The sequence below is a fragment of the Sphaeramia orbicularis genome, chromosome 20, assembly GCF_902148855.1.
Source record: "Sphaeramia orbicularis chromosome 20, fSphaOr1.1, whole genome shotgun sequence".
Taxonomy (NCBI): Eukaryota; Metazoa; Chordata; class Actinopteri; order Kurtiformes; family Apogonidae; genus Sphaeramia; species Sphaeramia orbicularis.
In genome coordinates, this window is record NC_043976.1 from 18,895,253 (window position 1) to 18,912,360 (window position 17,108).

General features: G+C 40.1%; 1 protein-coding gene across 4 annotated transcripts in view; it reads left to right on the plus strand.

Annotated features, from left to right (window-relative positions):
- Positions 1 to 17,108, plus strand: part of arhgap21a (Rho GTPase activating protein 21a) — a 93,360-nt gene that overhangs the window by 27,454 nt on the left and 48,798 nt on the right. For 2 of the 4 annotated variants that reach the window (XM_030122870.1, XM_030122871.1), the window contains exon 1: positions 14,237 to 14,811. The exons of 1 other annotated variant lie outside the window; for it this stretch is intronic. In XM_030122870.1, coding sequence (XP_029978730.1) covers positions 14,500 to 14,811 — 312 coding nt within the window. In that variant the 5' untranslated portion in view covers positions 14,237 to 14,499. Of the gene's footprint in view, positions 1 to 14,235; positions 14,812 to 17,108 lie in introns of those variants that run through there. One more of the 4 variants, XM_030122872.1, reaches the window with a different exon arrangement.

Genomic DNA, 17,108 nt, shown 5'->3' on the forward strand with positions numbered 1-17,108 from the left:
GGGGGGGCTTAGAAGACACACCCATTGGCAGTAAAGTGAGGGCTGAAGGGGAGGAGAGGAGCCAGATCTGCACTATGCTCAGGCCTCACAGGGAAAGCACCATGGTGTTTTCCAAGGACCATCATTCCTTTCTGAGACACTTCAGGCATCCACAATGACTCAGAGTGCTTTTTTCCTGAACTCTTCCCCTCACATTGTCTGTTTCTCTCATTCCGTCCTCTTTCTCTCCATCTCTCTCCTCTTGCTGGGTCATAATAGCAGAGTAATTTACAGTTCTTGGTCAGCCTGAGGCTGTGTATGTGTGTGTTGTTTAAAGGGTGTGTCCCATAGTCCTCATCAGTGTTGGCTCCAATGCAGAGTGTCTCTCTTCATAACCAAGACCAGATCTATCCCATACCAAATCAGTCTGCAGTCTTCTGAATGCCTTCACAATTACGCAATAGCATTAGTATTGCACATATCTTTTCATGTATATGTGAGTATCTAATGTAATGTCACATTTAAGACTTTAAGATATCATAAATCCTCTGAAATCCTGGGGCTTTGCTACTTTTTTATGGAGAAGCATGTCAGTGGTGTGCAGGTGGATGTGTTTGGATGTTGGATGTTAGAACAAATTGGTAATTTAATCCCAAAATGTACCACAAGAGTCAGAGTTAACTCATCTCTTTTGCTCAAGGTGAAATCTTTCAGTTTTTGTAAAGAAATATATGTTCAGATACTTTTATTAATATTTAGAACATAACTTAAAAAGAATTGCATGTTGATTCAATATATTGAAGTGATGGATTTTTACCTGAAAATGGTTTAAACATATCATAGAATGACTTGGAGCAAGAGCGTAAAGCAGAAAATCCTCACATTTTAGAGCAGTAGATAATGTATTGATCATTTTCCTGGAGATTGATGATTTTAATTTGCAATCAAGAAGAATGCAGAACATCCTGATTAAAGATCCCCAAAAAGCCTGAAAAATGAGGCCAAATAGAAGCTGCGTGCCAAGCCTCAGTGAGGTGGAAGTGACTTTCAATAGTAGTAATTTCACGCAGGAGATTAACTGCTGTTCAGGCTGTAATGTGGACGGAACAGCTGCGACACATGCTTCCAGCCAGTGCACGTGAGAGAGGTAAACAAGAGCGCACCAGACATGGCCAACAGGCTCATATCAGGATGAATATTTCATATTCCATTTTGATGTAAAATGTATTTTTAGAGTTTGAGAACATCTCTGCAGTCGTTAATGAATTTTGCATAGATGTTGTGAATATTTCACCAGTTGAGGCTGAATGCAAGAGATGACATGCTCTGGCCTTTTCCTGAGTGGATGCAGTGAGGGAGTCCTCTGCTCTTTCTGCAACAGCCTCTCCGTTGACATGCCTGTGGGAACAACTGCTTATTGTCATTTTCTATTATATTTTCAGTCATTTTCCTATGGGATTAGTTGTTTACCCTGTTAAACAAGTAAATCATATTTTACATATAGGCAATTTTTTTTTTTATTTATTTATTTTTTTTTACAAAGATCAAGTTCACATTGATTACATCTCAGTACAAACGCTTTATCAACAGGGTTTAAGCTTAATAAAGGACCTTGCTGTGGTTTAGCTTTGTTTATTCTAAATGCTGGTTGCGTTAATTTGTTATTAAGCTTCTTATTGACCATATTAATCCGTATCAACCTAGTATTTAAGACAGATCTGTTAGCATCAGCTGCATTAATCAGGGTTTTTGTTAAGTTCCTGAGGGTTGTGGATGCTGTGGTCGTGGTATTAGGAGGGGGGTATGCGATGTTATTGGGCTAAATATTCATTATACATGTAAATTTACAGTGCTTCCATTAAGTTTAGTTAGCTTCAACTAAGACTTAAAAACACAGGTATGGGGTTTTAGAGTTTCAACAATGTCACATAATTCTGGATCATCAATCTAACCATAAGCTTGAGCAGATAATAAATCAAAAGCATACAGCCCTGAAACCATACAACCAAAGTATTACAACCATCTGGGAAAAGTCATTTAGTTAGCTTTGACACTTTCCACATTGACTGTACAAGAAAATTACAACAGTGCTGCACCTAAACCTTAAAATGGTAAGGAAAACCTAGTTGCCAAGTATTTTACTCCAGTTTTAATGAATCAGCATTTTAATGATTGAGCTGTCATTGAAGGTCTAGGTCTAGAACCATATGTATCTGCATCTGTCTGTGGCTTGGTGCTGCTCTTTCTCCCTGTGTGTTGTCACCCGTTACAGTATAATTATGCATCCATCAGGTATGTGTCTGGAATGATTGGACCCTCCACCCCTGCCCTCCCTCTGAGCCCACATACAGCTAGTCCAACCCCACAAACCCAGCCAAAGGAATTCCAAGATCAGCTTACACTGCTGTTATATGGGCTCTTTATGAAGCGCAGGTTGGACTCGCACTTTCTTAAAGAAGCCTTTCAGAGAGCTGAAAAGCCTGAGCGACTTAGTTTACATTTAGGGTGGACAGGTTGGTCTATACATCCTATTCTGGTGTTTTAAAAGCTGAGCTTCTTGAATCAGGTGTTTGTTTATGTGTGTCAGTGTCTGATTGATGATGTCTATGCTGAATTTCCAGACGTGGGCAGTTTCTGATGTTGGATAGCTGTAGGATGAACAGTGGTTTCTTATTTGAGGTGAATCTTAGCTAAACTTCATTTTTTTAATTTTATTTTTGCCCTGTAAGGATTTTGGCACTCTTTTAGAACCACCTTCACTTACATTTTGTATGATACTTTATAGGTGTCTCTGACCCATTCATAAACACCTTTTGAAGAGGTTAATCTCTGGCCATTCACCCACAGCATCTGCTGCCGATACTGCACCGCTAGACCATACCATCACATTAGATCTTATATAAGTGAAATTGTTTAAGAGTTGTCAACTTCAACTTTTATGCTAATCTAGGAACAGTATAATCTAGGAACAGTATATTTTTACCTAAACTCACAGTATGTAGCCTAGCACTTAAAATTAAAATGTATAAAAATAAGCATATGCTATATCCTGTCTAGAATTGTCTGCTTGCATTATATCAAATGTTTCCAACAGAGGTTTTCGGGACGAGGTATTTCTAATGTCAGTTCCACAATGTGCATTTTTAGAAATTCTTATTATTCTTAATGATAGAAGTGGTGGCATTGTCAGCTATTGTTGTAATTGAAGAACATGTAGTTGCAGAAAATACGTACACATTTAATAGTTGTTAATACTGTATTACAAATTTGGTCATTTTTCATATATTGATCCGCTGTGTCTATTGTCTTCCTTGGCCACTGTGGCATTGTGTAAAAGCATTTGTCCTCTGTAACTCCTGTACTGCTAACAAATTAGCATAATGGATTTGTTTTGAAGGGCTGTGGTTTGTACAGGACCTGCAAAGCTGCAGCTGGATATATTTGATGGTGGTAAAACGTGTTTCTGGGTGACAGTAGTTATGGATTTTAGAATGCAAAATTGGAAACGTAAGATAAGGAAAGTGCAGATAACGTGTTTAACTCTTCAAAAATGAAGTGAAAGGATACCAAATACCAATAACAAACGTCACATGCGCCACATGCTGCTGGCCCCCTACAGACTTTACTGGAGCAAATTTGAAGGGAGCTGGACCAATGTGGATTGACTTACAGTTGGACACAAACAAATAGATACACACAAATTGCTCTCTGGTTATAGTGGGAAGATATTGCAAAATTGTTAATAGGGCTGGGTAGGGCTGCTCGATTATAGGGAAAAAAAATAATCACGATTATTTTAGCAATAATTGAAATCACGATTATTAAAAACGATTATTTGTTAACCTTAAAGTTGTTTATTTTTTTTCTTGCAAAACAATGTAAAATATACCCTTTAAACATAAATAAAGCTTTTAACCACTAAAACAAAGTATGTTCACTTTTGTACGAAACAAAAAAATCTTTGAATGCAAATAAGTGTACTGTAAATTCAAGTATGTTTCCTTTTGTAAATAGTGCACTGTAATTAAACTGCTATAGACTTGCCATAGAACTGTAGCAATAAAAAAAACCTCACGTAAAGTGCAAATTATAAATTCAAGTATGTTCAATGTAGTATGAAACAGTAAATTCAGTGGCGTGCCGTGAGGTTTCAGTTAAGGCCTTCTGTATACATCAGCCATCTAGAATACACACGTTAGGGTTATACGGGTTAGGTCAGGTTAGGTTAATACGGGAGTTGCAGCGTAAAGAGATTCGGAGACTGAAGATTGCATTGCGGGCGAAGTTGTAAACGGAGTTGTTTTTATGTGTTTTAGTTTTTCATAAGATTATGATAACGGTGGCGGTGGTTAAACTTTAGATGGTTTAAAGCAGGGGCCTCAAACTCAGATCCTCGAGGGCCGGTATCCTGCATGTTTTAGATGTTTCCCTCTTCCAGCACACCTGACGGTCGTTATCAGGCTTCTGCAGAGCTTGATGGTAGGCTTATCATTTGAATCAGGTGTGTTGGAAGAGGAATACATCTAAAACATGCAGGATAGTGGCCCTCGAGGACCGGAGTTTGAGACCCCTGGTTTAAAGGTTTGTTGTGTTAGCGGTCAGTGTGGACACAACTACGAAACACTTTTTGCACGTGATGTGTTTTTGCTCTTCGTCTTCTTCATCAAACCCAAAGTGATTCCATACAATTGAATTTGACTTGCCTTTTTTGTTTACCAAGCACTTCTGCTGTGATTCTCCTGCCGTTTTTCCAGACCGCTAGGTACAACTTTCCTCTTGGGGTGGACCTGCCGGCTAGCAGGCAGCAGTAGCTTAGAGGGGGGCGGGGCAGAGCAGCTCATGGGAGCTTGCGTGCGCGTGAATTAAAACAACTCAAAATTAATAATCGTTTTTTCTCGATTACATAATTTTTGTAATCGTTGCGTGTAATAATCGAAATCGTAATCGAATTTTGATTAATTGCACAGCCCTAGGGCTGGGTGATCAAACTTAATTTGACATCTGAGCTACCTTTCAGAAGGATAGTGCAGAATGTGTCATTTCTACTAAACTGTAGGTTTGTAGCATTAATAATGCAAAGCTAGTAAGTTTATTTCAGTACATTTAGAATAATACTTTACATCTGTCTGCACTTAAGTGTTTGGTTACAGTTCACATTAACTAGAACGTTTGCATAATGTGTTGTTTCGCTGCTGTGGAAGAAATAATGCTAAAGAATTACCGTAAGGCTTTGATTGTCGGGTCCAGCTTCTAAGCACTGATTTGCAGTTAGTCTGACTTTCACAGATGCTTCAGAGTTTGGCCTATGCGTGAAACTTTTTTTGATTATTATGGCCTAAGAGTGGCTGGACAAATCAGGCCCCAGTCTAGGTAAATTAATGGAAAGCCAGCAGTTGTATGTAGAGGAAAATATTGTGTTTACTTCATCGTGGTATTGTCAATACTGAATTAAAGTCAGTTCAAAATGATGCAAAAATGCAGGGTTTCTAGTCAACAAAAAATGTCACACACAGGAAAAATTAAGTTTGGCTCTAACTCGCATTTTGTAAGAAAATAATGTTTTAGATCATGGATTGTGATTCAGTGTCAGAAGTTCATTTTAATTTCCACTGGCTAGATAACCCATCCCTAAATATTAGAAATCATAATTTGCAACGGAAGGAAATTTGTCTTGAAGTTTTTAGTTTTGGCTGATCAGCGGTCAAATATCTGAACACGTCAAACTGACATAATGTGCAAAAGGAAAATACACACATGTTTGACAGAATTCAGCTTTATTCTTTTCTACATACTTCAACCCAGTGGTGTTGCACATTTATTGGACAGGAGCCGGGTAGTAAAGCAGGGTCAGATGGTGCCTGATGACCCATTGAGACTGACCACAATCTTATCTCACATCACCATGTTGGGCTGAAAGGAGTGTAACTCTGTCTTTATTCGTGTTACAGACTGATAATTGGACAAACTGAGAAGCTGTGGTTCTCTTTTTTTCATTTGACCTTTCCCCTTCTTCAGCATGTTATCTTCTTAAAGGATACTGTCAAAGTGAGGGGCAGAAATACAATAATTAAACATCTTTATTTTGTGTTCAAGAAGAAACATATTTGCCTCATTCTTCTGTCTGATAGCAGCTGCTGAGGACTGAATGAGCCGGCTACTGAATGCTTGATTGGCAGAGGCATTTGTCTGGAGGTGTCAAGGGACCTCTGGAGACAATTGTCCAGATCAAGCCAGGCTCCTTCACTGGGGAGCTCACTAATACTCCAAGCTCTCGCAAACCCACCCCCTCTCCTCCCTTTGTCTTGCCTTGTTAGTTTTTGGGTGAGTGTCCAACCCACAACCTCTCCTGGCTTTAGCCACAGCTTTGGTTTGGAGGAAATCCCCTATTTTTTCCTCCTGCTGGAAGTTTGATGCTGTCGTGCAGTCAGTCCGTCCTCCTTGGTGCTACACAGATGGTCTCCATAGCAAACTGTGAATTTTGATTGTTGTTTTTGCCAGTGGAATAGAAGAGATGCACTGGCATATAAATATGTCGTGAGCATGAGTCACAGGGTGTTAAAGCTTTTGAAGGCCTTGCATCAGGACTTGTGCTTGGGTTGGACTCTATTTAACATGAGGAGAAAGTTCAGAATATATTTGTAAGAAAGGCTACTAATTGTTTTATCAATGTGGTTTTTTGCTGTTAGGTCAAGCTTTTTCTTTCATGAAATGAACAATCTAAGTGATTGTATTGTACATATACTCATTCTGTGTCCTTTATATTTACTGAAATGACTTAGAAAATACGATACGAAATTTGTTTAGACTGGTAGTGGTTTGATCCATGGTACCCTTGTGTTTACTAAGTTCATTTGTAAAGTGGCTCCGCACTGTGTTCATTAGTTTTCCCATTGTTGAAAATTATATAGAAATGTTCACCGTATTTTTTGGGGATTTTTTTCATGCTCTCATCCCAACCCCCGAAAACAACAATGAACTGAATTGTGGATTTGTAGTATTGTTAGACCACTAATAGAAGAGGATTGGACTTTGACTAGAGCTACCTGCCCAACATGTTCCAAAACAGACCAATTCTGAACTAGCTGTTTATGTGGCTAATGAAAATAAATATTCCACTATGCAGCCATGCATACTAAAAATAGGGTTTTTTTCCCCAGCGTTTCCACAGATCAGGTCAAGGTCAGTTTTTCAATATTAGCACAAACCGAAAAATCTGATAAACCTACTTTCATAATTAAAAGTTGGTGTGCTTAGCATCCATCCATCTGTACCTGATGGGATCATTGTCTCCATCCTAGTTGACCATAAACCATGTGTCACTACCTGTATGAAAACCTCCAAATGAGGCATTTTCTGAATGTACCACGTGTCCAACGAATCCTCTTAAAACAGCAATAATACCAGCTTATCCCACATTCCTTAACCCCTATTTGGACAGGACTAGTGTAACTTGGGGACCCCTGGTTTATTAGAAATTAACCTCCCCAGAATCTGTTTGATGCAGCATATTCAGATAGGATAAATTCTGTTTTTTATGCAGATTTATCGTAGCTATCATACATGTCATTCATCTCATTATCTTTTGAGATATTGCTTAATGAATATCCATACATTATCACAACATGAGCATCATGAATTTCACCAACAGTACACTTAAAACTTTGATTTGTCATCACCTGTTCAGCCTCCATGATCTGATCTGATCTGATCTGATCTTATCTTATGTTATCTTATTATACATTTATTTATCAAGGACAATTCAGTGAAACCTAGTGGACATTATAGAACACCTGATATTCTGCACAAAGAGTACATAGCAGTTAGCTAATTTGCAGCTCCTGTCCCTAGACAAACAAATCCAAGCAAAATGTGCCACATAATAGTGTGGATGCAGTGTTTCCTGTGGAACTGATATCTTGGTGTGGTGATGTGTAATGGTGGGGATGGGTCGGCCAGTTTCTGTCCTATAATTCCGTCCTTATAATGAAGGGGTGCGGACCGGCGCAACCGAGGAAGTAAAAGGGAAACTTGAGGCTCATTTATCTTTTCCCTACCTCCTGAATCTTCACAAGCTTTCATTTGAGGGGGCAGAACATTTGTCCAGGCTTATTATATGGTACACATATGTATAATAAGTCTAATGTGATGATGATGATTTTTTGCCATGGCAAACCTTACCAGCGGATACGCCATGATGTATTCATACATGTTAAGCGGCTGTTTTCAATTGTGTCTGTTTTATTTTATTTTATTTTTTTTTACAAATGAAGTCTAAATCTAATGTTATTCAATGATTTAATTATTCATTCATTTTCCGAACAGCTTAGTCCATGAGAAGGTTGTGGGAGTGCCAGAGTCTATCCTGGCTACCGATGGGGGAAGGCGGGGTACACTCTGGACATTGCCTGATTGATATACATTTATACACTTGGGCTGTGCTGTTGTATACTGAAAGCAGGGTTGTAGTATCTCAATATCGAAGATGCATTTAAAACAAAGTCTAATTTGAAAAGAAGTGTGAACACTATTTAAACACCCATTTTCACTAAACTGATCATTAATTGCATTTATTAATTTGATTTAATATTAAAGTATCTAAACACCAGCCCTGTGAAATCCCATTAGAATGTGTTCAGTCTAAAGTCATGCGGGTTTATTTATTTTTTTGAGAAATTAATCAAAGGTCCTCCCTTGCTTTAAGCATATTGTGTAAAATATTCTCAAACCTGACCATTATTTCTTTATTTACCGTCTTGTTTTTTTTCTCCCCTGCAGGGAAACAAGGTCTGGTTTTTTATGTGTACACCCAAATCATCCTCCCTCGTGAGTGTATTGGCAGGAGAGAGTGCAGTAAAATGATATTAAGGGCTTTTATGTACTGTACCTGACTCCACTATTGCCTGTTATGCTGGGAGCGACGCACTTATTGGTGTCTGAAACCAGAACAGTCTGCCCCAGTGTCTCTTTGAGCCCCTGGGTTGTTGATTGTGGGGTTCATACCCTTCTGTGCCCCCTGAGGGCTCTATGAAAAAGGGCATTATGGGTGTGCATTGGTGTGGGCGCACAGTGCGAGCAGTCTGTTCCCTGGCCCTCATTAGCCAGCCCTTTGTTACAGTAAGCCATACCTCGCGGAGCCCAGATGCAGCATGTCCAGATTAGATCTTACACCCGCCAGGAGTCCTGAAAAGCCACCCCTGAATCGAGCCTAATCCCCCTGCAAGACTTTCTCTTTTCTTCTGGTGCCACACACAGACACACACACAGCAACATGCAGCCGTAGATACATAAACTAAGTCACACACAAGCACCATTTGGAGACTTCAGAATTACTTGTGCCTTGTGTTTTTAATCCCCAAACAGAGATCCTGTCAGCTGGTTACAGACTCTGGGCCTTTTCTTTCATTGTTACACAAATCAGAGCTGTAGATAATCATCTAATAAATTTGAGACTCCAAGACTTGAGTGGATTAAAATGGAACCGCATCATGAAACAACCTGTTTTGAATTGTGCTGTGTTCTCCAAAAACATAAACATCTGAAATGAGTTTAACAACTTGGGGAACACAACTTTGGCTGTTACATGTTGGATTTTGGGTTTTCATCTGTGGTGAGTTTTGGACTACTGCTCACCAGGCCAGAAAGCAAATTACCCTCCAACCATTCCTCCTTTATCTTTTCCAAATCCACAAACTGGACTAGTGTCTTGTTCTGGTGTTTCAGCACACCACTAATGTGATTTCGGCTTAAAAACTAATGTATGTGTGGACTTAAAAATCTCCATTCTCATCTTTTATTTCACCACAGTCGTGGCTTGGATGTTGTCTTTGGCCCTGCATGTGATGTTGCGTGAAGCCACAAGGCCATTTGCTGAATTATCAGCAGGGGGACTCCAAGACCAGTGTGTGCTGTTTCTGGTCCAAACCCTAGTGGTAATAGTGTACAGAGAGGCAACAACAAGAGTCAGTTCCTCAGAGAACCACCCTCCACACCTGCTGGTAGAATTTCACAAATGTCTGTCCTCGCACTTAAGTTGGGCTTATCAACTACCCTTCACTGCTATTATTTATTTGTGCTTTTGTGTGGCATGGACAGCAACACGCATTATTAGATCCCATAAATGCCTTCAAAGCCTGCTCTCGGGCAGTGTTAAAGAGCTGTGGCCATTTTTAATGTGTTTGAACACCATGTAATTAACCTGTTGCTTCTTTGTTCTGTTTTATATGAAAGGATGTTTAAAAACAGAACTTTTTAAAGGACCAGATCCAGTCTTTTATAGAGGATGAGTAGAGCTTGAGGTTTATCTCTTATAGGTCAGTTCAATTCTTAATTTAAATATTAATATTTTTAATAATGCATCAGCATCTAGGTTTTCCATGTAGAATTCACAAAGCATTATTTCTGTGAAGGTCTTCCCATATCTAACCAAAATTGGTTACTGAAGTATCCTTAATCAACCTAGATCTTTGGTGGAGATCTACTTGGATTAAGACATTGTGAATAAGAACTGAATCCATCCAGGAAATCAGTGGCAAGATCTGTCTGAATGATCATTCAACATGACATTAAGGCACACAGTTGCTTTCTTTGCATCTCTTTAAACCTATCACGATCATCTTGATGGTGCCTTTGAAAAGAGGGCAGGAGGGAGCTTTCTTTGGTGAAACAGAATAAGAAAAAGAAAAACGCCACATTGGACCAAGGAGACCTGTCTCAGGGCACTATCCAAATTTTGCTCCCTTTGAAGGTTGTTTTATCATTTAGCAAAGGGGGACTAATCTGCTGAAGGGGAGTGGAGAGCCAACATTAATAGTTGCCAACGGTAGGTCTTTTCCAAGAGATTAATCTAAGCAGGTTAATTGATTATGGAAATTCCCACCTTGGTGTTTGGTTTTCAGGTAGCCCCTCAGGTGGTTTTGGCCAAAACTCATCTTTGTGAACAGACAACGCCCATGCAGTCAGTATTTTCAGTAATTTTTGTAATATGTCAGGACATGACTCCTCTACTAACACAATACCTGAGATGACCCAAATGATTCTTTAAGCTGTAACTCTCAACTCTGCCAGACATTAAAACATGACCTAGTTTCTCCTGCTAGTAAAACAAACAGAGCACAGCTAAATCCAGAACACACACATAACAAATCCCTCTTTGACTTTTTCCTCTGTATTTGCACATCAAGCCGTTGCAGGCATATCGGTCACTAACTCCAGTGTTTGGCAAGTGTGCTGCATTTCTGTCCACTCTGGCGTGCAGTCACATCAAAGTGTGTCAGGTGAAGTGAGATGGATGGTCAGTTTTAAGCCTCTTTATCTGTAATATTCTGGCACCCCCCCCCCCCCCCCTCCCCCCCCCACACACACACACACACACACACACTCATCTATCTGCTCATAAACATTAAACCAGAAACGCATAAACTGATATCACTCGAGTGCCTATAGAGAAAACCCCGGTCCGGTGGCCAACATTGTTGTGGTCCCGTTTGTTACCATGACAACAGCATAATATTTCTGGGCAGCATGTCTGGTTTTTTGTCTGCATGGCACCAAATTCACTTCCTTTACCAACAGGAATTCCAAGTTTCCTGCCTCAGGATTGAATATTCTTATCATGTGTTTTATATTTACAGGAATTTTGAGACATATATGATGTGGTTTGAAACCCTGTAACTGCCTGAAACCTATTAGTGGAGGTAAAGAGTATTGTTTGGCTGGAAATTGTACCTCGAGCTATAATATGGGCTTGTAATGCTTTGCAAAGATGGAAACAACACATATGATATTTTCCCAAATTCACTTATATGTGCAGTGGACTGTATGGTTCTCATCTACTGTATAACCATTCCTGTGAGACTCGATCCTTGTTTTGGCTTCCACAAGTCAAGTGTCTCAACTGACTGTGTTTGGCTACTTCTATTTCTGCTGTCTTTTCCATACGGAATACCACATGCTATATTGAGCTGAGTGAATGTGGTAACAAGATGCTCATAACTAAATGCTGAGAGGGGGAACATTCCACAAGCGGGTTCCTGATGTTGTTTTCACGGTTGCTGCTGTCTCGGATGGCAAATATTCCTCCGAATCAAAATAGACTGGTATTTACATTTTCGCTATTTAGCAGACGCTCCCATCCAGAGCGACTTACAAACCACACAGCCTGTTGATGGACATGCATTAGCTGTTGTTGGAAGTCAACCAGTAAACTTCCATTTGTGGTATAGTCTGTGCTACTATAACTTGCGCAGTTGAAATACTGAAGTAGTGAAACACAAAATGACCCAAAAGATAGATGTATTGTTCTGTAATGTTCCCTTAGACCTACTTAGAATTGAATAACTGACCATATAACAGCATCATCGTTCTGTTGGAGCAGCACAAATACTCCAAAGAGCCCTGAGATAAAAAAGTGATTAAATATTAAATCGATGTTTTGGCCCTACTCTCTACTTGAAAGACATGTTAAAAAAAAAAAAAAAGGCCATCCTGCCCCAACCATCTCGCTGGTCTTAAAATAAAACAGTTGCCATGCCTCTCTGGATTGTTGCCCTAAAAACATTCAAGAGGTATTCCCTCGTGCTTTGGCTAAAGTCTTATGTAATAAACCAAGTGTGAAGTGTGGAGACAATAGGTTATCTCACACTTGCACTTTAAAAAAAAATTTTTTTGCCCATTTTCTTTGAAAATTACAAATGACCTGACGTATGTATGAGAATAGAGTGTGAGTTTCATCCACAAACTACTACATTATGCTACTTTCACTTTCACTTTTGCTTCTTCAACCATATTTTAAGCATCTGTAGACATAAACATCATGAGTTATGGCTGGAGCTCTGCTAGGGCTCCACTTTTGTTATAGGCCTAATTAGAGTTTGTTTACAAAGATTAAAAGACAAACACAAATACATTTTTTGCTATATGTTTCAACAGTCATGGCAATGCAAATGGCTTTCTTTTTCTTACGGTAATAATTATTAGATTTATACTCTGGTTGCAGTGTTTTCCTCTTCATTATAAGACTGAGCATCACAAAAACACTTGGATGTTGAAAAAAACAGGAAAACTCTGAGGTTTTTTTTTTATCTGTAGGGAAAAGATTCTGCATTAGACCAAATCTGGAAAAAAGTATTTTAAATGACCAGATTGAACATGCCCAATGCAGTTTTTACCTGTCCCATTACACATTTTATTATTTATTATAGGGCATCAAATATAGACAAAGGCTAAAGTCATTCATCATCTTTCATCTGCATGTGCAACTCTCACAGGAGTTGGAACCAATATGGCCCTCTCCTGAGTTCCAGAAAAAAATGTTTGTTTCTTTTTCTACATTTGTAGATTTACTTGCCAAAAGTAGCATTTTACTTGCTCTGGACAGGCACACAAACCTTATTCTTGAGCCTTTGGGTGTTGTTTATTATAGGCAATTAGCATTGTGTGTTAACTTTGTAACTGAACAGATGTGTTTGGCATTTCTTTGTTCTATTTTCTAAATACTGGAATAGAATGGGTTCAAAATAATAAAAAAAATGCACAACTTTTAGTTGAATAGCAGCATAACTGCACCTGACCCATCCACAGTCATAAAGAAGTTGTGTAATAATGGCATAAAATGAGTAGAAAAACCACATTCAATATGTTATTTGCAATTGTTGTATGACAGTTAATCATCAGCTCAAATGTCATGGTCCTGACAGTATTTTATATGCTGTATATGTTTCTGGTATTCTCTCTACCCACTTCGTCAGCCTTTATAGCTGCCAGATGAGCTGCAGGCATGCAGAAGTGGGTGGATTGGCTGTATATTTCTTGTACCTTATAGATTTCACAGAGCCCATATACTTCCTTATCTGACTTAGTCCCACTTCACTCCTTCAGTGGCTGTGAAAACAGTCCAAGGTATTTCAGTCTCTGAACAACAGCGAATTTGTAACTGTGTCCTATTCTGAAAACATTCAGAAGATTTCTTCTAGTTAACTTTGACTTGTGTGTGTGTGTGTGTGTGTGTGTGTGCACGTCTCGTGTTCTCCTTTCATTTGTTCCTATGATTTATTGATCAGCCCCGACACGTGAGTTTGTTAGTGCATGTGCCTGTGGGCCAGCGCACATCAGGCTGGCAGCAGAAGAGGTGAGTGAGGGAGAGAGAGAGAAAGAGAGAGGGATAGTAGAGACAGGAAAGGAAGAGAATTTACTTCAGTCTGCCTGGTGTGTGTGTGCATACTTCAGAGAGTTTTGTGTGGTGAGTGGGTGGGTGCGTCAGTCGGCCGGGCTCTCTGCAGAGCACTCAGCCGCTCTGCTCTCTCCTCTCGGCTGAGTGGAAACATCATGTGTCTGTGGGACGCCCAGAGGAACAACCCTGTTTCTTCGAGCTGAAGCTCAGAGCGGACCACGGAGAACCGAGAGGACGTAAATGCAGTCCACCACAAACTTGGAATAGACAGAGGAAAAAGAAAACCAAAAGTGGAGAATTTGTGAGATTTATTTCATCTGCTCCTGTCCTACCACCCTGGTCTCGGATATGCCATGCTGGCCCAGAGGAACGGGCTCCCTCCGGGCTGTAAGCCTGTTCCTCTGAAGGATCACCCGGACCTGCGGGATGTGGACGTGAACGCTGAAGGGTGCTGCTCTCTCTCCCCTTCCCCATCATCTGGAGGTTGTCCCTGGGCTCGCCTGGCGGGGGTGGATGGCTGTTTGTCTGAGCCCTACTGTCTTTGGTTCCAGCTGTTAGCCAGAGCCTACTGGGGTGAAGTGGAGCTAGGGCTCACCAGCCCCAACCGCAGCATCTCTTGGGCTCGGCTACGAGAAGCCTCCATAAAGAACTGTGTCCGGTCGAGGGTAAGGGCAGTTACTGTATGAGTGCAACACATAGAAAGCATCTATTGAAGATGATGTGTGAGGTTTCCTTTCCTGGACAGCTTTATGGCATTCATTTCACCCCGACTGATTTGAAATTTTAGTCGATATCAGTGTTTGGCAGCAGCATATAGCTTTACATAGGAATCATTTGTGATGGGAGGAGAGGTTAAGGGTGGCCACACTTTGTTGTGCTGTCTGAGGAATTTTGTGTGCGTCATCCTGGTCTCCAGAGTAGTCCTGTTTCACTGACCGATATCTGTTGTAATATGAGTGTCTGTGTGTGTGTGAAGGGGTCTCAGGTTTCGTTTATTGTTGGTCCCTATAGTGGTACAAAATGACACTGCTGTATGCTGTCACAGCCCGAAAGGCCTGATGGAATATTGGTGTCAGTTGGCTTAAGTACGTCTGTCGTCTGTAAACAATTTGTCAAGAATTTTTTTCTCTGAAACAGTCAGTCATAATGACTTGATATTTGTTGTGGAACATCTGTGGGGTACGGTCTACCAATTTTGTTCAAAGAATTGAGAAATATTTATTTTTGAATTTTATATGAATTTTTGAAATTTTAAAAATCCTTATTGGTTTATAATGGGAAAAAATTGGAAGTGATATAACTTCAAAACAGTTGAAGATATTGATATCATTAATATTGGCAATAGATAGGAAGTCACATATTGACTTTCATTTGGTGCCATGACCTTTGACCTTGCGTGACTTTGAAAGGTCAAACAAATGTCAATTAATGTCTTTAAATATGCCGTTGGACTACAGGACTCTTAGTCCTATTTTTTTTTTTTTTACAGTTGTGTTCAGGTAGAAGTTCATCTGACATTGCGTCATCATTACAGAATTTCTTCAAAGGCAACAGCCCCTCTTGTATTTTTTGTGTATCGTGAATCCTGATGAATGCATAATGTAAGCCATTGTTAAGTGATGCAAAGCATTTTCCTAAGATAAAGTGAGCAAGAAGGATGACTAATAGTAAGGCTTGTGGTCAGACAGGGAGAGAGGCTTGGAAAGAAAAAGTGAGAGGGAGTGAAAGAGGTAGATCCATGAGGTCAGCCACCCAGCATGGCTTATGAGTCATGCACTAAAACAAAAAAAAAGCATTTTCTATGGCGTAGAAAAGCTAAAACTCTTTCAATTTCACCCAAACTACACATCTCATGTACATACAGAAGCAGGAATCGGCATGCTAATGTATCATCCTGCAGGCTACAGCACCATATGGCAGTATACAGATGAAACCCTCATTGTGCACATCAGCGAGTGTTTTGATGTACAGACTGCATGCATAATAAAGCAGTATTTATCAGGTAAGTTTGTATAGATCACGTTCACAGAACCTTTTATTGTGAAAGAGGGAGAGAGAATGTGTGTGTGTGTACCTCAGCTATAGAGCATTTGTGCCAAATGGCTTAGCAGTTGCATAATAGGACATTAAATTTTAACCATGAAATCAAAACAAACAGCTGAGTTGCAGTGTGTCAGCTCCCCCCTTCTCTTTTCCCTGCTACTTTGTGGACTGTGGCTTCCTTCCAGACCCACACCACTGGGTATTGCTGGTGATTTCACCAGTCATACCATTATAAGTCCACACCCATCCCGCTCTCCGGAGGCTTTTACATCTGCTGCTCCCAGACAGGCATAGAAGAGAGGTGTGGATAGAAAGGCTGTGAGGAGAAAAGGGCGAGGGGCGGCGGTGGGGAGAATGTCTTTGTTTTGGATCTTTAGCTGAAATGTATTTTGGTAGGACAAGAGCCTGTGGAGAGATCTGGGTTGAGGCTCCAACTCTTGGCAGGCTCTCATAGCCTGAAGTCACGATGGTAGTGTTAGCAATAACCGCTAACGCACGCCCTGTGGTGCAGCGGTTCGACTCCATCATTGCACTGATGATGGATGTGACAGAGGTCTCACTGCTCTGACAGCTCGCAGCAGCAGGGACACATCTAAGCTACTTTCTCGTTACAGTCATATGATGTTTGTGAGATGAAATGCTGAATAAAGCATTCTGATTGTAGTGTTCTAATCATGTTTGTTTTCTTACTGTGCTTGGACTCTTTCTGAACATCACTTGACGTTTTTAGGCCAAATTAGCCTATATAATGGCTTGTTCTGAGGCATTTGCAGTAAATGTTTTAACATTTACATTCACTTCCTCTTGCACATTTGTTTCTGTGTCTTCAGGGGTCTCGTGAAATCACCTCTTGTAAAGAGACTGCAGGATTCACTTCCAGTATGTCACTATATTTTGTACTCATTTGCCTTGTGAGGCC